The sequence below is a fragment of the Ammospiza caudacuta genome, chromosome 4 (genome assembly GCF_027887145.1).
Source record: "Ammospiza caudacuta isolate bAmmCau1 chromosome 4, bAmmCau1.pri, whole genome shotgun sequence".
NCBI classification, from domain to species: domain Eukaryota; kingdom Metazoa; phylum Chordata; class Aves; order Passeriformes; family Passerellidae; genus Ammospiza; species Ammospiza caudacuta.
This window is the reverse complement of record NC_080596.1, coordinates 21,591,223-21,617,638: the sequence shown is the minus strand read 5'-3', so window position 1 is coordinate 21,617,638 and position 26,416 is coordinate 21,591,223. Positions and strand designations below refer to the sequence as shown.

Here is a 26,416-nt window from a genome sequence, read left to right as displayed (position 1 = left end):
ATTTCAGCGGAGGGGAATGGAGGAGGAGACAGTCCCCCCTCCGGCTTGCCCTGCTGCCCACGCTGCTCTGGATCCAGCCCAGGATACATCTGGCTTTGTGGGCTGCGAGCGCGCACTACAGGGTTAATGCTGTTTTTCACCAGCCACCCCCCGGTGCTGGTTTTAGGCTAAGAAGCAATGGAATGATCCTGGCCGGGAGCAAGGCTGACAGCCCGGCCCCGGGCGCTGTGTCCGCCTCCTCCCTCTTCCTCCTCCTCCGCCGGGACTACGACTCCCAGCAGCGCCCGGGCTGAAAGTGAAAATAAGCGCCAGGTTACGCTCTTATTTGCGCCCTCCGCCTCTCTCTCCCTCCCTCCCTGGTTCCCTCCCTCCCGGCGGGCCGCACGTGTCCTTCCTTTCCCTTTTGTTTTCCGCCCGCAGGCCGGCTGCGCGCCCGGGACCCGCCGGAGCTGCCCCCGGCCCTGCGCGGCGGTGACGGAGCTGCGAGTCCGGGCTGCGCAGGAAACTTTGCCGCTTCTGCCCGCGCTCCCCACATGCGAGTGGACAACGTGAAGCCGGCTGCTGCTCTTCCTGCCGCTCCCGCTGCTGCTCCCGCAGCGCTGCCCACCGCTCCGGCCGCTGCACCTGCGCCCGGCCCCGGAGCCGCGCCGCGGCCGCTCCTCGCCATGTGGGACTAGGAGGGGTGCGGCGGTCTCCTCGGTGAACATGGATGCGGCGGGCAGGGCCGGCGGAGGGGAGCAGAGCCAGCCCGGCAGCGGCAGGGACGCCCCCGGGGACACGTCCATGGACCGCTACCTGCGATCTCAGGGCTTGTACAGGAAGAAAGTGGCCAAGGATGGCTCCTGCCTTTTCAGGGCTGTGGCCGAACAGGTAACCGGTTACATAAACAAAGCTCCTTCTCACGAAGGCATGGGAAGTGGATCTCATTAGTGGGTGGTAATTAGTGTTAAAACGCAGACAGGTGTAGGTTAAGGTTATGTGGTCGTGTGCCGGTGAAAAACGTGACTTTTTAAAAATAATTCCCACCTTGCGAGGTGAGGGAAGTTCTGTGTGTTCAGCTGCCTCCTGCCACCAAGAAATCCTTATCTGTTTTTGACCTTCCACCGCCTCCTCAGAGCTTTTTTCAGTGTAAGATCTCAACATCGAAATACAGCTGCTGGGTATGAGATTGTCCAGGAAAAGGAATTTAGAGCTGAAAAGCCACGTTCTTAGTTTTGTTAATTACTTGACTGTAAAATTAGAGAAAGTGAGTAATTTATTTTCTGTTCTTCCTGTTGAATTCCCCTCCTCCATTTCAGTGTTAGTGTTAAAGGAAAAAAGCGACAGCGTCATCTTGTCCTAAGTACAAGCAAACAGCAGTGGGAGCTCTGGTGCTTCTGATTGTGGGAACCCAGGTTCCTGTGCTAATTATACACAGATCACTTTTTTAATAAAATTCCTTTCCCCACTGAATTGATAAGTTCAAGCAAGCAAATACTATGTATTGGAAGTGGGTGTTTTTTTTATCTCAAGGGAATAGATATATATACAATATATATTGATATTCTGACTTTTTCATTAATACATAGAAAGTTTCTTTCACACTTCACTGTTGGATAGAACTTTTTTTCAGCTATTATGTTTTTAACATCCCATTCTTATTATGGAATCATTTAGATTGGAAATGGCCTCTAAGAAAGTAAGGTCTTTAATTCAGAGTTATTAAGTGTTTATCTGCAGATTTGGTCTCATTTTTGTACTCTTCATTCAGAAAAACTGAATTTGGAAGTATTTTATTTTCAGGGTCGTTTGTAAGGACTGCAAGAAACGCTGCAACTTAAATTGTCTGGGGCTTCCCTACGTTGTACTGAGATAACTTGTAAAATGTGATGAAAGTAATAGTTTTCCAGTAAAGATTTGAACAGGAGGTAGAAGGCAGGTGTCATATTTAGGGAACTGAATTCCTGGCTTCCAGAAAAGTGTTTGGCCAACAGGCCTCTTGAAGGGAAGGTAAACAGGTGCTGTGAGACTTGCTTGGATTTCGTTTGAACGAATGCATGTTGGTAGGTGGCTTCCTCATCCATTCCTGCTGTAACTTCCTTCAGTTAACTGAAGCCCTTTACAAAGGAGGCAGTTAAAGATTAACAATAAATGCTATTCATTTGCTTTGTAAATCCTCATGAAATTGAAAGTTTGAATTTAACAAACCTGTGAATTCTGCAGTTATTTAATTTTTTATTAAGTAATTGAGATTTGACTTGCCTGAAGATGTTGCTGCTGAATGAGTATGCATATTAAATATTCTTAAAAATAAAACTAGAGTATTTCCAAGCCTGTATTTAGACAGCAGTCATTAATTATTTGTGGCCTGTCATCAAAACTCCTGAGATCCAATGTCACCTTGTTGTCTTGTTCCCTTTGTAGGTGTTGCACTCTCAGTCTCGGCACATTGATGTTAGGATGGCTTGTGTAGACTATCTTCGGAAGAATAGGGAGAAATTTGAAGCAGTAAGTATTTTTGTTTTCTTTGCCAGCATTTCAGAAAAGTTACTTTATCCCTTCCACTTTGGTATATTCTGCACTTCCCTATGTTTGTGGCAATATTCATCGTAGCTAAATGCCAGTTGGTGCTATTTAAGTTAATTAGCACATGTGTGGTAGTAACTCATTTTCATAAGCCTGGAGAGACTTATGTATTCCTTGGACTGGAGTGATGTGGTGTGGGAGAAGTTTTTAATGCTCATGAGGAAAGAGAAGCAAACTTAATCTTCAGTAGTCTATAGTGAAGCTACTATAATTGGGATTTTAGTTTGGTCTAATGCCTACTTTAATAAAAGTTGTAAAATGTTCTTGTTGTGCTAATTAATAGCTTTTCCAGTATATAAGGGATTTGACTGATCAGATTAGTGAATTTTTTTTCAGGGTCTGCAGTTTATTATGCATTGGCACTGTAGTTTTTTTTCCCCTAAGCATCTGTAACTAAGCTTTTCATCAACCATGGATGTAAAATGTTTTGATATTCATTATACTTGGTCAGTGCTGTTGGTGTAACATTACAAATCCCGTTTTTCCCTTCCTTTTAAAAGATCATTAATCAATAATGATGCTTCTGTTTGTATGGGTTCTAGTGTATGTACTGTTACCTGATTTCCAGGACAGACAGAAGGGGAGTGAATATGTGTAAGGATTTGCTACTAGAAGATTATTACTCTATTTTTCTGTTCTAAATTTACCCAGACCCAAAATGCAAAGACTGTTTTAGGTATGCACTGGCATAGGGAAGAGAAGGAAAGCAGGAATAAGGGTGTGTCTTTGTGCTGTAATTTCTGACATAGTACCCTCAGCTCTCATGTGAGTGATCACATAAATGTGGAAGTTACCAGAAATTAATGATATAAAATACAGCAGATCTCTCTGGGACAATGCTGCTCTGACTTGACTCCTTCTGGTCGTTTCTAACTCTTGGATGTCTCTCTTTTTACTTCATTTTTTCACTGCTGACTTTTTAATCCCTTTCTTTCCAGAATTACCCCGCTCATTCCAATATCTGCTTCTCTACTTCTGTTCTATTTTTCCATTGTGTAGTGTTTTGAAATTCCATGCCCTTTTTGACTCTTAAATATGTGTTATTTGCCATATTGCTGTTGACCATCACTGCTTTATTAGCCCTAGCTGGTTTTAGTACAGTTTTAGTATTGTTTTGGTTTCTCTCATCCAAACTCCTGGTCCCAGTGTTCTTTTTTCCCTCTCAGACATTATCCCCAGGTATGACGTGTCCTCTGTCCGTTTTTGCTGTCCTTCTGCAAGAGTCTCCTTTTTAAAAGTTAAGAAACTTAACTTTTAAAGTTAAGTGAGAGTAGGTGTTTCATATTTGTTTTCATTTCCCAATGTTCTTCCTCCCACGGGTACCTTGCTTCAGCTCTGCTGATCTCCTTTGCTGCCTCTGTCTCTCACTCTGCTTTGTGTTTTGTGCCTGAAATATACCAGTTATCTCTTTAAAAAACCCAAACAGCATAAACAACAAATGCCTCTTTCCCTAATCTCATGGTTCAGCTGTTTACTTGCTGTCTCCTCAGTAGTTATGCTCTATTGACATGGTGGTGCTTCCTGGAGTTCCTTCACTCTCTGCCTGTTGTTATAATTTCAGCTTAAATTTGTGTCTTTCTTTCCACTGATGCTGTTATAACCAAGATTTCAGGAGTGTAGCCACCATCTTCATTTCCATCCTCAGCCTTTCTTGCAGTGTTATCTTGAATTGCTGCTGTGTTACATTCATTCTCTTAACTCTTCAGTTTCCCATGGGAACTTCTTGGTGTCCTTCCTTTCTTCCTCTGTGCATTATCTTCATGTCATTTAATTTTGACACAAAAAGTAACTGCTGTCTGTGATCATATTTGGCTGATCCACCTTTTTTAACTTCACACCTGATTGTTTCTATCTAAATTAAAACTTTGGGCCAGGCTGGTTAGTTGTTCTCACTTCCAAATGGCTAAAGCAGAACGTTGAATCTCATTGCTCCACTCAGTTCTCCTTATTATCTTGTTTCTTAATCAGTGTGGGTAAAGAGGCCATCCAGCTTGTACTCGAGTTCATTGAGATATTTCCTTCTTGGTTTATACCTCTGCAGATCTTTATTTCAGGTGAATCAAGAAGATAGAGACTAAAGAGCAATTTTTAAAAGCAGCCTCTCGGTGGCCTGTGTGGCTGAAACACTTTGCAGTTAAGATGTCTCAGCTACTGCAGCATCTTTGTGTCTCTGCTCTTGGCAGATGTGAATTTGGCCTCCTCATGTGTGGTGGGGAGTGCAGTTGAAGGATCACTTTCTTGAGCTGGCACTTGAAGTGCAGCCTGATTGTTTGCATCCTTTGCTGAAAGTAAAAGCAGTTTGAGGTGATACAGAACAGAGGAAGAAGTGCTGTGTGAGGTGGCTGTACTAGATCTCACCACTGCTTCTGTACTGCAGAAATGGGACTCCTGTTTCTGGTTGTCCATTGCTGTTTATTTAACAAGATGTTGGAGTTCAAGTCCACAATTCTCTCTTCAGTGATGCTCTGCATGCCTTAGATGAATTGCCTATAAACATCTGCATCACATCATCTCTTCTTTCTTCCAGATTCCCCATTTGAGTTTCTTTTTTGGGGGTTTTGTTTGGTTTATTTTACAGCTGTTTATGTGGTTATTTTCTGCAAGGCAGACCTGTGTGTTTGGCTGTTCATTCCTTCATCTCTACACCCCTTTATATTTACATTGTGAGCTTTGTGAGGACAGGGGAGACTTCCATTTCCAGTGGTACATTCCCATTGGTACAGTGGGTCACATGTTGGGGATTCATATGCTGCACTATTAAAAGTCACTAAATACTGATGGTTGTTTTTTCTTTTTTTTTAATGCAGTTCATAGAGGGGCCATTTGAAGATTATTTAAAAAGTTTGGAAAATCCGCAGGTATGTTAGACCTGATTTATGATAGCATGCAAGTACTTTTGTTGAAGTTGATGGCTAATTGGATTTTTTTTCCTCTGAAGCGTTTTTGATTGAACTGAGGTCTTTGAATTACGTGAATATATAGTTTTATGTATGTACTCTCTACTGTAAAATGATTTGGGGAATTGTGTTTTTATGTCTTGCTGAACAGATTTAATGTTCATATATTTATTTTCAACAATGATTTCTTGCATCTCTTGATCTGCTTATAAGGAGGTATAATTGTGTGTTTGTTTGAACTTAATTTTCTTTTGCTTTCAATACAGGAATGGGTTGGACAAGTAGAAATAAGTGCCCTTTCTCTTATGTACAAGTAAGAAAACCTTTCAATATGTTTTGCTGAGATAATTTCTGTTGTTTTGTTAGTAAATCAGTTGGAACAGCAAAGATAGAATTATGTTATACCATACTCTGTAAAATTATAAATATATTTGAGAATTGCAGCTGTCAATAGCTTAAATAAAAATAGAAAAGTGAGTTTGCAATAATGCCATGTATCTCACCTGCACAGCCAGATGTGAGTAATCTCATACAGTTATTACTTTGTTAATTTCAATATCCTGGTTCTTCTGTGAAGATTGCTTTTCTTCCTGTTACTCACCAAGGTTTTAGTACTAACCCTATTGCTCATATGTGAGCTGTACCCATTTCCTATATACTAAATCTTTCTTCACAAAGTAGTGAGAAACAATATGCTGAGTATTTATAACTGCTTTCTAATTATTGTGCAAGGGAGTGAGTAATCCACAGCATCTTCACTGTCTGCTGTTTATAAACTCATTAACAATTCAGAATTTCAAAATGTTTACTGTAAATTAATGGCTTTGTCTATTGATGAGACAGCTGATAAGAGGAAAGAATCAGACTAGTTAAATATTACCTTTGGGCACTTTGAGTGCTACATGTGGGAAACTGTATGGAATTCTGTCTTTGCATTTGTGAGGTGAAGGGGCCAGCTCAGAATTGCGTGTCCTGCCTGGATGGGGGAGGACTGAGCTGAAAGTCAGAGCAAAGCTTGGCTCAAGAGGCTTAGTGAGAAGGGCTGATGGTTACACTGAGCCAGGTTGTGGAGGGATATAACTCAATTTAAGTCAGCAGAACTGGATGCTTAATCAGATCAGAAACTGGATGGTCATGACCTGTTGTATTTCTGGCCATGAGAAATGTATTCTCATAAGCAGGAGCAGTTTATTTTGCAGTCGTGCCACACTGGTATCCAGGGCCACAGCTGATAAATGAAAAGAGACAAATCCTGGTTAATAACAGTGGGTTTTAAAAATATCCATTGAAAGCATCAGGAGGGTTTTGTGGCACAGATGCAGCTCTTATCAAGTATTTCACTGCAGAGGTGAGCACACCGGAGTAGTTATTGCTGAGCTTGTTTTGGGAAGACAGGCTTCTATTGAAAAGGCAATTTAGAGTCTCAGGGAAAGTAGGAATAGTGGTGGAGGTAGGGGGAAAGAGCTGCTCCTTCTCCTGTGTGCTGGCAGACTTAAGGGAAGTAAGAATTTCCTCTTCTGTTCCAGTAAGTGACTTTCAGACTTTTCAGGCATAGCCTAGAAATTCGGTACAAATAGGTTTGATTTCCCTTTCACTCCTCAGACCTCTCACAAATGTAGGTTGGTTATCTAGTAAATTTTTCTTTGCTCCCTGAAGTGGGTGGGTCTTCTTTTCCTTTCAGAATTGCTTTTTTTCTGAGTAGTTGTAAAATGGTTTTTTTTTAATCCAGAAACTGTTAAGATACTCAATTATTTTGCATGACTGATAACATTTTTGCCTATGTGAGAAAGAGTTCTTTGCTTAGCAGCCTGTCACCTCCTTCAAATTCTAAGAGAAAATTATGGATGAAAGGGAGAGAGGGAAAATATTTAAGTTTAAAAATCACAATAGAGATTAATTGTAGCAGAGAAACCACTAGGTGTTTCCTCTGGTTATGTATCTCCTTTGAATTTGACTTCAGTGCTCAAATTTTGATTGATACTACTTTTAAAATAAATTCTTCACTGTTACTTTTTTTTTCCAGGAAAGATTTCATAATATACCAGGAGCCAAATGCTTCTCCTTCACGTGTAACTGAAAATGGCTTTTCTGATAAGGTAAAAGGAAAAAAAAATAAAAGTCATGGCTATTGTGACAGGCTGAAGTAAGACTACTTATAACAGCAAGTAGTTGTGTGTGACTTTCATTATTCAACACAATGAGAAGTTCTGAGAATTCAGTTTTAGCAGTTTATTTTGTACATGTTTAAGGCAGTTGTGCTGTCAATCTTCTTTTTAAATAAATGTGAGGTATTTAGGGTGTGGCATATCTTCCTACTAATACAAAATTCTGTAAAAATCAATTTTCAGACACTAATCTCTGTTGTAAATTTTTTTGGGCTTTTGTTCAAATTCTGTTTTGTTTAAAGGACATCCACCAAACATGTTGATTGTTGTATTGACACATTGAGATCCTGAAAGATAACAAAGCACATGGGTGCCTTAAATTGAATTTAAAGGTAGTACTTATGAATAATTGAGATGCCTGAAATATCTGTGTGATTTTTTTAATAGGTATTGCTGTGTTTCTCAAATGGAAACCACTATGATATTGTGTATCCCATAGAGTATGCAGAGAAGGCTGCTCTGTGCCAGTGTAAGTATCAAGCTGTTAGTTAAAAACATCTTTTTACCAAAGATATTGAAGCTATCATTGTTAGGCTTCAGGAAAAGGCTTTGTTTGGAAGTTTATTGTAGTCATTTTCAGTAGCTTGGTTTTCAGTTTGAGTTGTCAGTGTGTGATTACCGTCTGAAGTGGTGGAATGAGAACTGATTCAGCTGGTAACTGATTTTGCTCTTCCACTTTCTCCTTCTCTTCCCCAGCTCTCCTGTATGAGTTGCTCTATGAGAAAGTGTTTGATGTGGATGTAAAGAAAATCATGGCAGAGCTTAGTGCTGTTGGTGTGGCAGAGGAAAGTAATGGGAGCAGTGAGGTGTCTGCTTCGGATTCGGAGGATGACAGCTACAGGTAAATGAAATTGAAAAGTTGCCTGTGAACACACATTAAATGAATTTTCTGAATTTCTGGTGGGTAGTAGAATCCAATAGTAAGGATTGGAAACATTTAAAATTACTAAGAAAAGAAGGAGGAAGAGGTAGGGTTAGAAGTGTGAAAGAATGCAATGTATATCTTCACTTACCTAAGGACAGGCTTCTGGCCTTCCTCTGTTCTTCCTGCAGTCTAGCTTTGAGTCTCTTTACATAAATGGATTCTTGCCATTGCAACATGTGCCTCTTCCTGTTTAGAGTAGCAGAATTCCCTGGGAGAGCTGTCAGGGTGCCAGTGTCTCTGAGAATGACTTGGCTTACTCTGCAACTGAGTAGAGTTACAGGAATCTGATCCAACTTGTGTGCCTTCCACATCTGGGGGCTGGAATACCTGCTTGAGGTGAAGCTGATGCAGACATAACGATACAGCTTGCTCCATTTTGATCTGGGTTTATATTCTTTTTGCTGGATGCTCCAGCAAGCTTTGAGATTTAGACCTGACTCCTTTTGCACAGTCTGTCCTTCACAGTGCCATTTTTGCAATCTTACTTATTGGCAGTTTTTCTTCTGTTTAATAAGATCCTTAACTCTGGCTTGTGTGAAATTCCACTGAAACTGCAGAGTTGGTGCTGCATCAGAGATCACATCCCCTCCTACTGATTGTCACAGTCTTTCCCTAGGGCTCTGGTGTGTGGCATGTGGCAGCAGAAGTTCTTTGAGCTTTTGGGAGATGGTTTCCCCCACAGGTTGAAAACAACAGAAAGGAAGATAATGGAAATCATCACAAGTTAAAAAAAAAAGATCTGGGAAAGGGTTTAGCTTGTGTGAAAAAAAATACTAGGGAATGTTGCCAATTAAAATACAAAATATTTCTGCCTGAGGAAACAATTATTATAGCTAAATGTCAGCTAATGGAAATCTTTATTCCTTTCTGTTCTTGGAGCTTTCCTGGGATTCAAATGCAGTAGCCTTACTCTGTATCTTTGGGATTCCTAAGAAAATATCCTGCTAACCTCCTTAGCACCTTTGGAAATAAGGTCATGTGCTCACTGGAGACTGTGGAACTCAATGTTTTTGATTTAAACCACATGTCCTATAATGCAGGGGCTGGCGTGTGTGTATGTGACTCTTGACCCAGTTAACACAAATTACAGACACTTTGCTGAGTTTATGAAGTCCTAAATCTTTTGCTTATCCTAAAGTTGATTTCAGCATGTTTCATAAGCTAGTTTTCCAGAAGATTCTTTTCATTTTATAAACTTTTCAATTATGTTGTTATTAAGTGCAATAGTTTTGGGAGAAGTTAATGCTGACAGTTGCCTACAACTGTTGTAGGAAAAATACTTGGAACTTTCTCAGTGGAAAGTTTTTTTCTAGTGATGTCAGGTGTAGAAAATAAGAGTAAATTAGAATGCCTGATGGAAGTTAACTAACAGAGTAGGTTTTGGTTTTGAGGGGTTTTTTAAATGTCTACGTTTGCAAGGTTTTCCTCATGTAGTTGCAAAAATTTTAAGAGGACTTTTGTTTCCCTGGTCTTCCACCCCTTGCTTTTTTTTCCCCTAAGTGACAGCAAAGCACACATAAGATAGACTTCCTAAAATTTGTACTTAAACCCAAAATCATACTTCTTTATCAAAGAAAGCTACAGTTTCTGTTTTAGGCAGCTTTTTCACTTCAAGAGGTGAAAATATTCTGTGATAGGCTTATTGTCAGGAAAATATATAGAGAATGGTAGTGTCACTTTTTTATCCTCTTTAGATGTCTTACCTGATTTTCAGGGCTTAGTAATGCTGTAGCTCATTATGAAAACATAACTTGCCTCTGTCCTATTACAGAAGTAAAGCTACAACAGTCAGTGATATGAATGGCATGAAGTCTCTTTCTGGCAACAAGGTATTTATCCATTTTGATTTATTTTCTTTCCAATAACTTGTACTTGGCTATATTTTTGGTATTTAATGTTCATGAGAGACTCTTGAGTTAATAGCTTTCCTAACATGTAATATCCTAAAAACTACCTGTTTCTTTGGAAAGTAATGGGTATTTTTGATGTGCTCCGAGGTGGGTAAGTGTCCTTTTTTAGTGCTGCTTAGTTCTTAGATTTGTTCTGGCATGGTTGAAAGAACACAGTTTAGTTCTTTTTTTCAAAGCTCTTTATGCTCTATATATTTTCAGCATTTCTGTGTGTCAGTACAAGGCTTGAGCCCTGTGACTGAAATATGCCAAGCTGGACATGTCTGTGTAGTTGACCTTTCAGCACTTTGTTGTGTTCCATGCAGCACCTTGAGAGCAATGGGAGTCCCACCTCGCTGGTGTTGCCTAAAAAGGTTCTGAAATCACTTGATCCCTTGGTTTACAGAAACATTGAATACGATGTTTGGCTCCGATCCAGATGGGGTGAGTAACAGAATACTTGAAAGCTGCAGCTTTTGCAGCTGTGGGAAGTGAAGCCCTCCTGAAGAACTGATGCAAGTGGCACTTTGGGTTTTTAGTTTGGTTTTCCTCACATGGGTCACTGGGCAGATCTGGGGCCTGAACACCTGGTTTGCATTTTTACTGCATTACAAAAGTAATCCTTTTGGTATATTTAAACTAACAGTATATTACTGCTTCTCTATTTCCAGATCAGCAAAAACAAGATTTTTCTATTGCTGCTGGCATGCAATACTCCATTGGAGATAAATGTAAAGTAAGTAACATTGAATTGTAGTTTATAGACACATTAACATTTTGCTCAAGATGTCAATTTTCCCTCTTTGTTAACTATTTTGATATTGCTACTTTATAAATACTTTTAGCTTGTGTCTTCAGCTGAGGATGTACTTGTCCTTTAATTGTTGGCTGTGTTCATGACTTACAGCATGGTGTACAACTGATCAGTGCAATCTTGCTCCATTAAAAAAATCACAAGGTTAACTCTTGAGAGTATATGTAGTAGGGTGACTGGGAGCCTTAACATTAAGCATGGAACTGTATGTCCATGTGTTGGTTTGACACTGGAAATAGTGATTGCTCTGTGTATATTAGCTTTGATAAAAATCTCAGCACTTCCAAGTAATGAAGTACAGCTTGCTTTAGTCACTGCAGATCCTGAAGTTTTGGGCACTTCTTCTTCTCAGGGTGTTGCAAGTGTGTTACACAATTGGTCTTCAAATTCTATTAAGATTTGTATTAAGTGTTGCTGCTTAAGAACAATCAAGGTTTGCCATTAAATTCTGAATTTGTAGATTAGTCTCCTTAAGTGTGTTAATTAAACTGGTGGTACTCAGCTGAACGTGTTCCTTTCCAGGGCATTTGACCATCTATTAAAGTTATTAATATTAATGACAAAATATTCAGTTGGGTTAATCATGCAGCACAGGGGCTCTTTCAGTTTGTACTTTTTTATTTGTGTGATGGAATCAACCATAGTGACTAAACTGCAGGGAAAACACATCTCCAAACCTAAAAAGCACCCCAGCCACAAAATACTCGACAAAGCCACAAGGCCTCAAACCCCCTGGCTCCCAAACCAAACCAAACTAATGCTGAGTTGATTATTTATTGCTTCATAGTACAGGCTTAAAATGTGCATTTAAAACCCTAAGGCTGTCTTGTGTGGTATTTATTTATAGATATTATTAGGAGAAAACACTCTGGTAATTACATGCTCTATCTGTCAAAATTTCTGTGTATGTGGCAAGACAGTAAATATATAGTATAAAAACATGGGAAGAAAACATGAAGTGAATAGTGAAAATTAGAGTTGACCAAATTAATACAACTTTAAAGCCAAATACTGTAGTGAAACATTAAGGAATTTATTTTTTATACAACAGAAGAGTTTTAAGAACATAGAACGTCAGTCAGACAACTAACACTATGATCATGTCTATAGCACTTTTTTTGATTGTTCTTAAAAAAACCTTCTGAAGAGTAACTCCTGAAGTAATTGATGTTCATTATGTTCCTAATTAGACTACGTTTCACTGAAGTGAAGTGGATTTTAATAGGGAAAAGCTTTGAGTTTTATTGTGAGAGAGAGTGTTTTCAGTAAAGCTGAAAAGCCTGACTGAACTGATTGCTTTTAACTTTCTCATGTGGTTTTGAAAAGCATATTTCATTAAGTAGGGTTCCTCAGCAAGCTGTTTGTGGGCTGTTTGTTTAGTGTTGTGTGTGTGTGTTTGTTTTAATAGTATTTTTATTTTGTTTTGAAGAAGCAATAGGGGTTGAAGATTGGCTTTTGATTCATTTATTGAACTGTGATGTGTATTTTTTAGGTCTTCTGTTGCCCAGAGGAAAATTTCTGTTTCTTATTGTTTATATTTTAAAGAGCTAGCTCCTCTCACAGTTGTCTGTGGAGCTAATCCACTTTTTTTTTCTCGCTCTTGTTCTTTGCAGGTGCGCTTAGATCATAATGGGAAATTTTATAATGCCCATATTCAAGAAGTTTGTTCAGAGAATGGGCCAGTTGTTGTATTTGTAGAAGAGCTTGGAGCAAAGTGAGTGCTTAATCTCTTTTAGAAGGGAGCAACAAAGTGAAGAAAGCATTACTTTGGTTCAGAGTTAACTTCAGCCCCTGAAATGTATCTGTTTCTTTGCTTGGAGCAGTACTACCACAGATTTGTTAAGAAAGCATCATACTATTTAAACAAGGAAAAATTGATTATCATTTCATACTTCTTTCTGTAGTGCCAAGTAGTCTGGGTATTATTTGTAGAGTAGAATAGTAGTTACATCAATAGTATTTTAATTTTTATGCACAAGATTCATTCCTAAACAGATTGACAGCAGGCTAATAAGGTGTTGCTTAGACTTAATAATTAGATGCTGGATTTGTGACAAGCTTTCAATATGAAAAGATCCATTAGAGCTCCTCTGGTGGTTGAGTAGCTCTGCCTGATTTCATACAGGGTGCCAAGCTGCTCTTTAGATCAGCATCATCTTTGCGCTACCTGGGGCAAAAAAGTGTTTGAAGTTGATGTTGTGGGCTGTGGATTTGATGGTTTTGGTTGTGTGGGGTGGGGTTTTTTGTTTGTTGATGTGTTTTGGTGGGGAGGGGGCAGGGAGAGAGCAGTTTGAGATATCTTGAGCTCTGCTAGAAGTCCTGTGATTTATCAAAAAACCTGTCAAAAAACCCCACACTGATTGTAGTTTGGGAAGAGGAAACACTTTCAGTCAAGGTAAATGGGAAAAATGCCCATTTATCTCATTTGGTCACCATTAAAAAAATAATTATGATGATCTGAAGATTATCTTGCAGTTTGAATCCTTTTTAAATTGAAATTTAACCTGTTTGAATAAAGTAAATATATAATGAATATATTATACTAGTTATATATTTACATTATTTATGAATATAGAATATATTACATTATAGTTATATATTATATTACTATATAGTATAGCATATACTATACTATTATATTACTATAGAATAAATATATAAATAAATAACCTTTCAAATAATGCAAACAGTTGCTTGGACCATCTCTAGCATCCTCAATTAAAAAGGCAGTAATTGTTCTGGGATATACACCATCAATGTAACATCTTTTAATCTTGGAACCTATTGCAACATTGGTAATAAATTTATCTAAGTATATTGCTTTTACCTAATTATATTGCTTTTTGGGATCATTCTCTTTTTCTGTCTGCCCTGCAGGCACTTCACAAATGGCTGATCATTCTTTACTAAGTTTGTGTCAACTTGCTAGTTTTATGTAAAAAGGAATAAAAAAGGGTTTGCTGTTCTACACATTGCTTGAGTGTAGTCATAAAGGCAAATAACTTTGAAAACAATGTTCTCAAAAATGGAAAGATCTGTCAGTATTAGTGAACGTGTGGTATTAATGTATGCAAGCCCTAGTCTGGTCTTTTAAGATATTATTCCCTCCATAATTCCTTGTTTTGTAGGCATGCTGTCTCACTGAAGAGCCTTAAACCTCTTCCACAGACCTCTCCTATGGAGGGCTGGAACACTGTGCCAGGGAAGAAGATAAAAAAGTTTTACCCAACATGGGGGCAGAATGCTCAGCCTGGTAGGACTGTACCTGTCTTTGTGTGGCAGAACCTCCTTTGTCAGATGTTTTGTCCCAAAGAGCTTAAAAGTATGATGAAAACAAAAGTCTTACCTGTTTTCATGTTGTTATCACAGATGCAGAGTGCAGAGGGCCAAAGAATCAGAGCAAGTCAATCAAACCCCAGTCAGCACTACCTCCTCGACTTCAGCATACTGTGGGAACCAGGCAGCACCAGTTTTTATGTTCTGGGCCCCAACCTCATCAGACCTCAACTGAGCAGAAAGCTCCGGGCAGGACTCCTTCCCAGTCTGCAAGGTAAACCTGCAAACAGCATCTTCCCTGGCTTGAGCTCTTAACTGAGCTTCTGCCAGCCCGGGTATCTGCTTCAGGTGCTTCCAGCATACTCTTCTGAAATACATTGCCATTGAATGCTTAGGAAGTGCCCCAAGTCCTTAAGAATACACACAAGCAGGGGAAAAATTTTTTTTTTTTTTGTGCATGGCAGAAACTGCCTACAAAGCCACTTTTTTTTTTCTTGGAAAGTGGATATTAGATTATGTTGTAGTTGTTGTTCTTGAAAGGTGCATTTAAGCACTGAGCTCTTCTGGTGGTTGAGTAGCTCTGCCTGATTTCATACAGAGGGTGCCGAGTTGCTCTTTAGATCAGCATCATCTTTGCCCTACCTGGGGCAAAAAGTGTTTGAAGTTGATGTTGTGGGTTGTGGATTTGATGGTTTTGGTTGTGTGGGGTGGGGTTTTTTGTTTGTTGGGGTGTTTTGGTTGGGGCTGAAATAATGCTGCAAGTGTTTCTTGGCCATGGCTAAGATCTTCCCTCAGCTTCTGCTGAACCTGTCATAGGGGACTGCTTTGTGTTCTGACTTAACATTTGAAAGGAGTATTAAAAGAGTGTTTCACCTGCATTTGTTGGTAGTGCATTTTGATTCCTTGGGCTGCTGCAGCAGTTCTATTTCCATACTTGCATCCTCCTTTCTCCTGAGGCAGGAGTTAGTGTTGGTTTGCTGCAGAGTTTCTCGGTGTGAGCGATGCTCTCTGTTTCCCGTGCGCAGGAAGGCAGAGCGCGAGCGCGGCGAGGAGCTGAGCCACCACAGCAGCAGGGACTGTCACTACTTTGGGCTGTCCCCCGAGGAGCGCAGGGAGAAGCAGGCCATAGAGGAGTCCCGCTCCCTCTACGAGATCCAGCAGAGGGATGAACAAGCTTTTCCTGCTCTTTGCAATGTATGCTGCATTCCTTGTCATTAACCTTGCCTGTGAACCTTTCATTAGCCGTTGGTTTGATGTCCTTGAATCACACTGCAATTCAGAAATGAGGGATATTTGTTTTGCACTTGCTTTGTAAATAGAAGCACAGGTATCTACAATGCTTTATATGTTAAAGATAAGAAAATACGCCTAGTATATAATAATTTGTGTCCACCACACAGTGCTTTAGGTGTGTAAATATGGGAGACACGTGAGCATCTGTATTTGTAGGATTTTAGAGAGATCATTCTACTGATGCAATTTTAATGAAAGTGGGTGGGAGTGTCAGTACATCAGGGAAGCGAGCAGATCCTGTGGGTAAAGAGCTACTCTCCACATTCTTCCAGAGATGTGTGGGGCTTTTTGGGTGTAAATCCTAGGGCAAACAGAAACAAGGATGGGAAGAAAGGCTTCAGTCTTTCTCCTAGTGAAAGACAGAGGTTGCTCTCTCCTGGGCAGTAACAGTTTGCTGTATTTGCTCACCTGCAGGAGGAGGATGTGCTTTATTGTTTGAGTGAAACAGATTTTGTCACGTCAGCTAGTGACACGAATGCTCTTAAAGGGCACTTGGCAAAACGTAGCAGTGCATGTGAAAGAGCAGATGAATGGCTCAGTATCCTGCAGAGACTCCCCCCCTTCCCCTTTCTGCCTATTACAGACATAGATATTATTTGTCATGAAGGCATAATAGTATCATAGCAGATGATCGTAAGGTGTCGCTGGACTGATTACATGAAGTGATATTTCTGCTTTTGTCAACTTCTTCAGAACCAGTTAGTCTGTCAGGCTGCTACACAAACTGTGGATAATGTAAACCAGAAAAAGTTCTCCAATAGTGAAAGAAGAAACAGCAAGTGGACAGCAGAGGTGGAAGAGCAGAAGGAGAAAGGTAAAACTAAATGGGTTTTATTTGCTTGGTTTTGTTACCAGCATTTGAATTTATTCAAGATGGGGCATCTGTTTAGGCAATGAGGGGAAAGTTATCCTAAGTAGCAGTGCCAAACTAAACTGGGCTGGAGGGTGTGGTTTGTGAAGAAAGTACATTTCCCTGCTTTGTGAATGTGGCTGAGAGAGTAGACTCCTGGCTGGAATTTTTGTAGTAAATGGGAAGAGAAATGAGAAAAACTAAGACTTGTCAAAGCTACCCTAAATTAGATCCTTTTGAAATTCTAGAGTGTGTGGCAGAAAGTGCCAGTGGGAAGAGCCTTAAGAGTAATTTATGAAGCAGGTAAAAGTATTTACTGTGGCATGGTTAAGAATTAGCATACCTTGGTACAGGAGGTGGAGAAGAAGGGTACAGAAGGGTTGGAAAAACAAACCTGTTTACAGTAAAAATCTCTGGTCACATGGTCAAAATTTTGTTTGGGTTTTCTCTCTCCCCCCAGTCGGTTACAACACTTCAGCTTCTCTTCATGGACTTAAAGCTTTTCCTCCTCTGTGAGGAAGTGGAACATGGCAGTAATAGAAGAAAGCTGTAGGTGCCAGGAGGAGGTAGTTAGTAAATCTCTGCTAATTGCAAAGGAATTTTTTAAGGAACGTTCACATTTTTAAAGAAATGTTCACGTAGGGAAAGCTGGAGAAAAAGTAAAGACTCCACTGTCATGATGAATTTGGCTGAAGGGCATGGCATGTCCAGCTTTCTCTGCTTTTTGTGACACTTACATTTGCATTGCCTCTTGTGAAACTAGGTTAACAATCCTATGGGAATCAAGTATGCTTCCTTCTGAGTGTTTAGGGATTTCTATTGCTGCTTGGGGATTTGGCAGTAATTCTCAAAATCAATGCTGTTTCCATTTATACTGCTGTCTAGTTGTGACAGAGTATATAACAAGCTTTTAAAAAGTCTGTATCTACTACTGAATAATCTGGGCATGAGTTTGATTGACAAGCAGTGGTAGCCAGGTCTGAACATAAGCCAGAATGTGAAGAGCTTGTTCAGATCCTATTATGTCACACCTGTTTTTTAACTGTCTTCCCCACCAAAGTGTTTGCTGGTGCTTGAGGAATGAAACTTTTTGCAGCAGTCTGAAAACTTTTTTTGATCTTTTAATCCACTGCAACATTCTAAATTTTTTTTTAATCAGTCAAAAGTAGACAAGACTTTGAGCTTCTTTTATCTTAGCACTTCAATATGAAAATGCCAATCGGAGCACTTTCCCTTTAGGAAAAGTACAGACTTTTGTTTCATTAGGAGCACTTTAGGATAAATATATTTAAAGGGACAGCTGCATTTCATTCCTGCTTTCCCCAAGCATCACTGAAATGGTTTCCAAACATCACTAAAGAACTCCTGTAGAGTTGCAGAACCCAGATTGAAGTAGCTGCTCTGTTACTATCCAAATAAGTGTTTGTTTTAGGATGCTTTGATCTTTGGTAAAAATAGAAATTTAAGTTTTCTGAAGTAGTTATATACTAAGGTATAGGTTTAGTTTTGAAAGTTTAATTTTGGAAAGACAAACTAACTGGCTTAAGTTTTGCTAGCCATAAGTGGTGTAATGGTTCATTTACTAGGTTATGTCTTGGTGTTGCAGAGTCAAATTCCAGGCAGATCCACTTAAGTCAGAAGCTTGAGCCAAATTCATCTGAGGTAATCTTAAAGAAAAGACCAAATTTTTTTTTAATGTTATTGCTTCTCTGATACATGATTAGCAGAGCAATAGCTGCCTTTAGAGCTGTGATTGCTGCTGCTGCTTTACAGCTTTTAGTGAAATACTCCTAAGGCTGGAGGCTTGTATTTCTGTCAGCTTTCCTCAGCCCTGTAACCTATACTTAGTCTTTCTCTGCAATCAGAGTCCTCCAACCTGGGCTATTGAGAGCACTTACAAATCTGGATTTGTAATTGCTTAGTACAGTCTGTACTTCCAGTATAATGGGACCACAGAAGATTTGATGTTTGCTAATAGCTATTGTGCTAACAGACCATGAGCTCTGAAGTTCAGCGAAGATTTATGGCCTCTTGTTGGCTTTTAACCTTTGCTGTCCTTTCAATGAGCAAAATGTCACACTAGTATAATATGTGATGGGTGCTTAGCCCACTTTGTATGGAGTGTGGTTTACTGTTTGTGAATAACTCTTTGTAAAGTTGATCTTACTATTAGACTAGCTGTGTATGTTGTTTCTAACTTTGCTTTAGAAGAATAGTCAAGATGAGAGTTATCCAAAAGCTTCATCTCCTTTGGAACAAGTCAAAACAGATTCTCCGATTCTTGCTGAGCAAGTAAGAAATGTTTGTTTGATTTCAAAGTTTTCCAGTCAGGAGACTTCAGACAAAGGGGAGCTCCATCACAGCCACGTATGTATCACAATACTGGCTTTTAATTACACAGTCATTTCTATGGTGATAATGCTAAAATTTCATATTTACAGTTAGGAATCTGTTATGTCCAGCATATAGATTGTAAAAGGACAACCCCTGATAGAAAAGTAGATCTGTTATTTTCTGAGAGAGGGGTTGTTTCATATCTTTCTACCAAGGTAGAAATTTAAATTCTTTAGCTTTTCCTTTTCAGGTTTCTCTGAGGTTATTGATAATTGCTTGTGAGGGTGGCTTTTATTTTGGGTGGGAGATACTGAAATGTAAAGCTTGAGGAGGTGGTTCTAGCACTGATGGCTCTGTGGTACAGGCATGGCTGGACAGAGCTCAGAGATCTGCACACAGTGATGCAGCTCAGGTCTCTTTGGGTATGTTCCTAGTTAGCACTTCCCTGTGGGTGTGGTGCTAGTCCAGATAAGGCTGTGAGTTCTTCAGGGTCACCAGCCATGATGGGATTCAGATTTGTTTGTTTTTCCAGAACCTGACCGAGTGCTTGCCCAGCGTCACTCCGACACCCTCTCCAGTCTTCTCTGAGGTGCATTTACCTCCAGCAGTGCCTTCTGTACCAGCCATTGTGCCAGCTTGGCCAAGTGAGCCAGCAACATATGGACCAGCAGGTTTGCAGAAATACTAACATAAATTAGAAATTACTAACCCTGGAAAATACTTTAACTCTCTTACTAAGTTGAAGATAGACCCAGGAGACAGTGTCTTGTATAATTTCACATTCCAAAGGCAGGCATTCATAGGAGTTTTAACACATCTTTGATTGCCTGTATGTACAGTTTGCTTGACTCCCAACCTGAAAGGTACAAGAGGGTTGTGTACTTCATTGGCCTTTTTTCCTCTTGAGTGGGATAGCATTGAGTTTTGAGGATCTGCTTAAGGTAGAACATATTGTCAGCATGTTGAAACCTGGTAAGTGTTTGTGCTCTGTGTCCCATGAAGAGTAGGCTCCTTGGTTTACTCCTGAGGACTCAGCTTGGGACTTGTATGTCTGAAACTAATGAGATCCATTTGGACCTGAGCTGCAAAGCCAGTGTAAAGGGTTTTGGTGTGCTGTGCATATCTTGTGGTCTGTGGAGTTAGAATCAGTAGTGCTCGTTAGATCAGGACCTGCATTTTCTCTCACACTGCTGCTTCTGTACAAGAGCCAGCTTTCAGATCAGCCTGCTTTGTTCACATGAGACAGTCACAATCCTATCTCACTTGACCGTGTCTGTGACAGAAGATGTGCAGCCCAGTTGATCTAAACTCAGATTCAGAGTTGACTCTAAATGACTAGTCAGAATGAGAACTTCAGGGATTCACATGAAAGTTTCAGTTCACCCATTCTTCCCTCCTTCCTATTTCCTTCTGGCATTCATAATTTTAAAAAAGAAACATGAGATCAATTTAGCTATTTCTGGAAAGCTTAGCTAAATTGTTTCAATCTTTCTGAAAACTATTCTCTGCATTTTGAATCCTGCTTTTCTGATGTCTTTTGGTTTGTGATTATTTATCTATATATACATATCTATAGATATGCATTGATACCTGTTCTCTTTCTATACATATATATGTATCTGTTTTGGGATTTTTTCCCTCTAGGTATTCCAACTCAAATACCTGCTTCTTCACTGATGCCAGGACCAGCCACAGGACCTGACTCTATTGTATCACAGGCTCAGGTAACATCTGCTTCAGGTGCTGGAGTTCCTGTGTGGCTACAAGCAGTTAACCAGCCTTTAATGCCTTTGCCTCAGACTCTGAATCCCTACCAGGATCCACTCTACCCAGGATTCCCTTTTAATGAAAAGGGAGAAAGAGCAGTTGCACCTCCTTACTCCCTGTGCAGTACTGGGGATGACTTACCTAAAGGTGAGAAGTCTGAATTTGACACTATTTTTTCTAATAGGTCTTCTTTTCTTAAAATGTACATAAACACAATTGTTTTTGGTCCTGTTGTCATTCTTTGTCCAAAGATCCAATAGTTGTCATTCTGTGATTTAAGATGTGGGAGGGAATATTGAATAGAGTTGTAACTCTTTAGTTTGTATTGCCAACACTGTGACTGTTTCAAGTTGTTACACCTGGAAATCTGGTAGGATCACTTTGTAGCTCTTAGATTGCACCATCATAACTTGAGGTTTTATGCATGTAAAGAATTATCTTTGGAGAAGTGCTCCTGTCAGAGTAATAGGTTTGCTCATGTCTTTTAAAAGCTTGGAAGCTGTTGAGCATTTCCTTACTGACCTGGGAAAATACAGGTTTTGGCATACTATGAATGCAAGGTATGTCCATAAAGAACATCTCATGTCTGACTGCACAGTGGTGTTTCTTTAGTGAAGGGTTTCTTTAACAACTAGAAGTTCACAAACTGTTAAAACTGAAATTTAAACTGCTGTTGTGTTCTAGATACCTTACTGTGGCAAAAAACCCCAACTTAATCAATTGAAGACATGCAAGTAGTAACTTAATATTGGTGTTCTCTACTGTAATGGAACTTCATGAAGTTTTTGTATCAGATGAAATATTTTAGGTCCTTATAAATATTCTTCCATTTTTTTTTTAGATAAGAATATTCTTAGATTTTTCTTCAATCTTGGTGTGAAGGTAACTCTTCAAACTTCCTTATGTTTTCATTTTTGTTACAAAAACCACTTGTGAATAATTGTTGGCACTCAGAGTGCAGAAAATTTGTTGCTGCAGGTGTACATTTCAAGTCCATCTTTCAGATTGAAATACTTCCTTATTTTGTGTTCTGTTAACTGGGATTCCAGCAGTTGTCCACAGTACACTTCAAGTCAGCAGAATTCAAATTCATATCAGTAGCATAGTGAGACCTGGCTTCCAACTGTGGCTGCACAGCCAGCAAATTGTGCTTTACAAAGTCACAGATAAATTGTGAATGTGAAGATGGTTCTTTTGGATGGCACATACAGGGAATGAGAAAATGCCCTTGGACTTCAACCATGGCTGTGTACTGGCAAAGCCACTGGGTGCAGATCCCAAAATCTTTCCCTGGGGCCACTCCCTTAAGTACCCTGCATGTCTGTTCTTTTGGCTCAGGTTAATGAAAATAGTATTCTATCCTTTCAGTAATTATAGTAGTGTGTATGTGTAAATGTGGTGCACATCTGTGGTGAGGTTGGGGAAGAGGCTTAGCTAAAACCCAACATTTTCCATTGCTTGGCAAGGCAAAGTTGTTTGCTTTCTTTCTCCCTTCTGCACAAAATAATGTTCCTTTTTTACCTTCTTACTCCTTCTGTCAGGCAAGGTGCTGAGAGCTCTTGGGCTTATTTCATGGGACTTTGGCCATAGCAACGATATTGTTTCGTGTCTGGGCATGGAAAGGGAATATTCAGCACAGTTTCCAATGTCAATTTGATTCCTCTGCCTAATAGAAGTCTCTGTGCTTAATAGGAAATCCCTAAGTCGTTAATTAGCAAGTTGTCACTCCATTGCATTCAAACAGCCTGAGTTTCCTAAGCTGACATGCTTGGGACTCTCCTTACTGCTGCTGTGGATTATTGAGGTTCTCGCCTGTTGTTTGGTGCTTCAGCACCATCTGCTGGTCCCAGCCCACGTTCTAGTGGCTGTGCTGCTCTGCTGGTGTCCCAGGGCACAGCAGGCCCGGGAAATGCCCTCTGCATTGTCTGTCTGCAGCTCTGCTCCAGACCCTGCCCACACCCTTCCCCTGCCCATTGAGAGGGAAGGGGCTCCTGCAGAGGAGTTCTGCATAGGCTTTCCAGGATGGTTTGCTCCAGGAACTGTCTCTACAGAGTCCAGTTCATTGACATGGAAGTAGAGAAAAGGGAAAGGGTCACCACCTGAGTTGGACAACTTCATTGTAGTGGCCTTTGCAAAGTGAGGTCTAGTAGAAGAAATTGCCAATTAGTAAATGTGATTCTGGAAAATGAGTTTGAAATGTTTCTCTTCAAAAACATAGCTGGAGTATGACTTACTAAGTCAAGCTTTAGGTCTTTAACCATATAAAAATTGATACTAAGTTTTCTTACTGGTCATAACTGTTGCCCATTTCAACTGCATTTGGAAGGAAAACAAAAAATAAGAACACCATCCTAGAGTCGTATGATTTAGAATGGAGGGCAGTCACTGTAAAGAAAATTCTTTTTCTTTATCTCCTATATTGTTTTGAAATGGTAAATGACTGATGTGCTTTTATGTCTCCCTGAACATTCAAAAGACCAAATAACTGATTGAAATCTTTTTTCTTCCCTGCTGTCTTGCAGGCATACAGTTGTCCCATGTGGGCACCCCATTCTTACCTGTACCCCCTGCACCAGGCCTATTTAGCTGCTTGTAGAATGTACCCAAACGTGTCCCTTCCTGTGTATCCGCACAACCCCTGGTTCCAGGAGGCTGCTCCCGCTCAGAACGAAAACGACACTGCACGACCAAACAGGCACTTTGCTGTCCAGACCGAGGCCAGGTCCAATGGTCAGATTCCACAGGTTGACAGATCTCCATCACTGCCTCTGATCATACCTTCAGCTCAGGTGACGGAAAGTCAAGGACAGGTCTGTGTCGAACCGGAGAATCCAGCGCAGGCTCTTCATGCCAACTATGAGGAGTCCCTGAGAGGGAAAAATATGTTCCCGCAGCCTCCCTTTGGACACAATCACTTCCTAGGAGCCGTTCCAATAGCACCTCCTTTCTTTCCTCACTTCTGGTATGGGTACCCAGTTCAGGGTTTCATTGAGAATTCAGTAGCGAGACCTAACGTTGTCTTGTCTCCTGAGGACAAAGAGGCAGCAGCTGGCACCTCTGCCAGCATGTACGTGGGCAAAGAGTGCAGCCCTCCAGTTCCTGGAGTGAACTGTGCAGAGCAGCTCCAGAAGACCAACAGTGGCTCCAATACAGTCCCATTCCCAGTGGCTGCTGCAGGGACCCCAAAAGACACTTCAGCCAGGGCACCTCAGCTGGAGCAAACCAGTCCTGCTGCTCCTAAGCAGAAAGCAGCCGGGCAGCAGCATCGCCCTCCGCAGACGCAGGGCCCAGAGAGGCCGACGGCAGGGCCCAGCACGCAGGCACTGCTGGCAGAACCTCCCAAAAACGAACTGAAAGCCGGCACTCCCAGCCGGAAGGAGAGGCCTGCTAAAGGGAGAGAGTCCAAGGGCGCTGGGAACGCGCAGCCGGACAGCAGGGCCCAGAGAACAAGGGAGGAGAGCTCTGAGGACGACACGGAGGTTTCCGACATGCTGAGGAGCGGCAGGTCCAAGCAGTTCTATAACCAGACTTACGGAGGAGGCAGAAGGCCCAGACCTGACAGGGGTTATTCCAGCAGGGGAGGATACCAGTTCCAAAGAAATGAGGAGGCCTGGAAAGGACCACCCAGCAGAAGCAGAGATGACAGCTACCAGTATCAGAGAAACTTTAGAGGGCAGCCATATAGAAATGACAGGAGAAGGGCAGCATTGGGAGATAATCAGAGGGGGCAGCAAGCATAAAATGAGTGGATAATTGGAAAATTTAAGCAAAAAGTAATTTGAAGTAGCAGTTTAAAATCCTAATTTCTTTTTAGTGAAGTTCAATGATGTTTAATTTTGGGCTAATTTTTCGCAAGTAAAGACTTAGGAGGATGTCAAGTCCTACCATAGGGTTCTTGGGGGGGATTCTAGAATTTGTTTGGCTTAGCAGTTTTTCTTCAATGTCAAATTAGGAAAAAAAATAGGTTTAGTGTTTGATAATTTTTTTCCCCACAAAGGTTTCCGTTTGTGATAGAAAATGGTATGTGCGTTTACTAGAGTGACAAATGACAGCATTTGATGTGATCTAGATCCTAAAATTGACAGTAACATTGCACCAAATATAAATGTATATTTTATCATACAATGCCTTAGTTCTGAACTGAGCTAAAGGAATTCTCAGCCTACTGCACTGTTGTCTCTGATATGCTTCCAACCCAAAGGCCTTTCATCTCAAAAAGAAAAAAGTATCTGTCAAACTTGAATGTTTCTCTTGTGTGTTACACGTATGGCAGCCAGCTAACCCTGTGTCTTAGGTATGTTGTATATAGTTCTTTTCATAATCATAGGGTATATTTTTGAATTTAAAAAAGCATTTATTTGTTGAAATCAAAATCAAGACAAGCGGTCAAGAATACCTGTGTATGAACTGATAAGAATGGCTGTTTCCACCATGAATTCTTCTTAATGCTGGTGTGACTAGAATGGTGCCTATGCCAACTGAATAATTACAAAGACAATAAAAATGTAGATGCTATGCATTTCCAAAATAATTCTGCATCTGTTATAATAGCAGAAGTTTTTTTAATGCCACTTTAACACTAATGCACTGACAAATCCTAGATATTTTGTGAGGAGATGCATAAAGTACATGTTACATTTTTTTAAGTTTGTACGATTGAGCTACTGTTCAGTATTCTTTTGTTGTTGCACTGTTGATGTTTTGCATGTACAACTCCTTGCTGGAACTACTTTTAAAAGCAAGAATGGAGAGTCTCAGTGTGCTCTGCTCTTCCCTACAATTCAGAAGAAAGTGGCTTCTGCCTTATATTTTTACACTGTGTCAGAGTTCTGATGCTGTTTCTTCTGAGCCCAGTTACGATCTCCGCAGTGTTCCTGTTGCCTTTGCAGCCTGGATGTTCAGCTGTCCAGGCTCGGAGAGTGCAGTGTGCACAGTATTCACTCAGCTCTGTTGCTCTGTAAAATTGAACTGTTGTGTATATTTTTATATCTCTGTATACAGTAGTGTAGGTGACGGTACCCATTCATTGTGTCTGAGATTGTACACCCTTGGTGCAGATACCAGAGTGATAGTTACATGATAAAGAGTTTGTTTTCAGATGCATGCTATGTATAAAACCCTAATTAAAATAAATGTTTTGTCTTTTCACTTGCTTTTTAAATTATATGTATGTATTTAAACCTGTTGCAATGGCATGAAATGAAATGTTGTTCTTACAGGGCCAGTTGTAGTAAGCAGTAGAATGATGACCAGCAGATGGCAGGCAGCAAACAAAAAGCAGCCATAATGAGTTTGGGGTTTTTGTTCTTACGGGTCATGCTGGAGGCTTTTTGTTTTTTTTTTTTAATCTAAATACTTTTCCATTCAGGATTTCAAAAGAGGCAATCTTCACTTTTTCAGGTGGAGAACAAAGCAAGCACTGAAGCATTTAACTGTTGTTACCATTGAGATTCTCTGTTTATTTCAACTCCTTTCAAAATCATAAAGAGGGCCACATGTTGAGTTTACTGGTGAATTTGAAACTCTAGCTCTACCCCAAATTTGTGCAGCAGTCACTGAACTACTCATTCTGTCCTAGAGCAGGTAGTTCATCACAAGCTTTGTTGCAAGAATGAAGCCAGGAACACTTCTCACAGAAATC

The 26,416-nt window shown here is 40.3% G+C and overlaps 1 protein-coding gene across 7 annotated transcripts; it reads left to right on the top strand.

The window, feature by feature from the left end:
• Positions 1-675: 675 nt before the first annotated feature.
• OTUD4 (OTU deubiquitinase 4) lies at positions 676-25,923 on the top strand. Of its 7 annotated transcripts, none has more exons than XM_058803691.1 (22): positions 676-870; positions 2,404-2,487; positions 5,373-5,423; positions 5,729-5,775; positions 7,486-7,558; positions 8,015-8,096; positions 8,324-8,468; positions 10,324-10,381; positions 10,768-10,885; positions 11,113-11,177; positions 12,869-12,969; positions 14,384-14,508; positions 14,625-14,805; positions 15,557-15,725; positions 16,518-16,638; positions 18,281-18,336; positions 18,883-18,966; positions 19,541-19,679; positions 20,653-20,732; positions 20,808-20,922; positions 21,617-21,657; positions 23,298-25,923. In XM_058803691.1, exons 1-22 carry the CDS (start codon positions 706-708, stop codon positions 24,513-24,515), a joined length of 3,318 nt encoding a protein of 1,105 aa, XP_058659674.1. In that variant the 5' UTR covers positions 676-705; the 3' UTR covers positions 24,516-25,923. The 7 variants fall into 7 exon arrangements, with proteins under 7 accessions (XP_058659674.1, XP_058659672.1, XP_058659673.1 ...); XM_058803689.1 differs by having other exon boundaries at positions 18,883-19,041; XM_058803690.1 differs by having other exon boundaries at positions 18,886-18,966; positions 20,653-20,922.
• Positions 25,924-26,416: the final 493 nt, after the last annotated feature.

Coding starts and splice junctions, on each gene's coding strand:
- OTUD4 (XM_058803686.1), top strand. CDS start 706: ATGGATGCGGCGGGCAGGGCCGGCGGAGGGGAGCAGAGCCAGCCCGGC. Junction 12,970..14,383: donor GTAGAAGAGCTTGGAGCAAA/GTGAGTGCTTAA, acceptor CTTGTTTTGTAG/GCATGCTGTCTCACTGAAGA. Junction 19,680..20,652: donor AGCAACATATGGACCAGCAG/GTTTGCAGAAAT, acceptor TTTTCCCTCTAG/GTATTCCAACTCAAATACCT.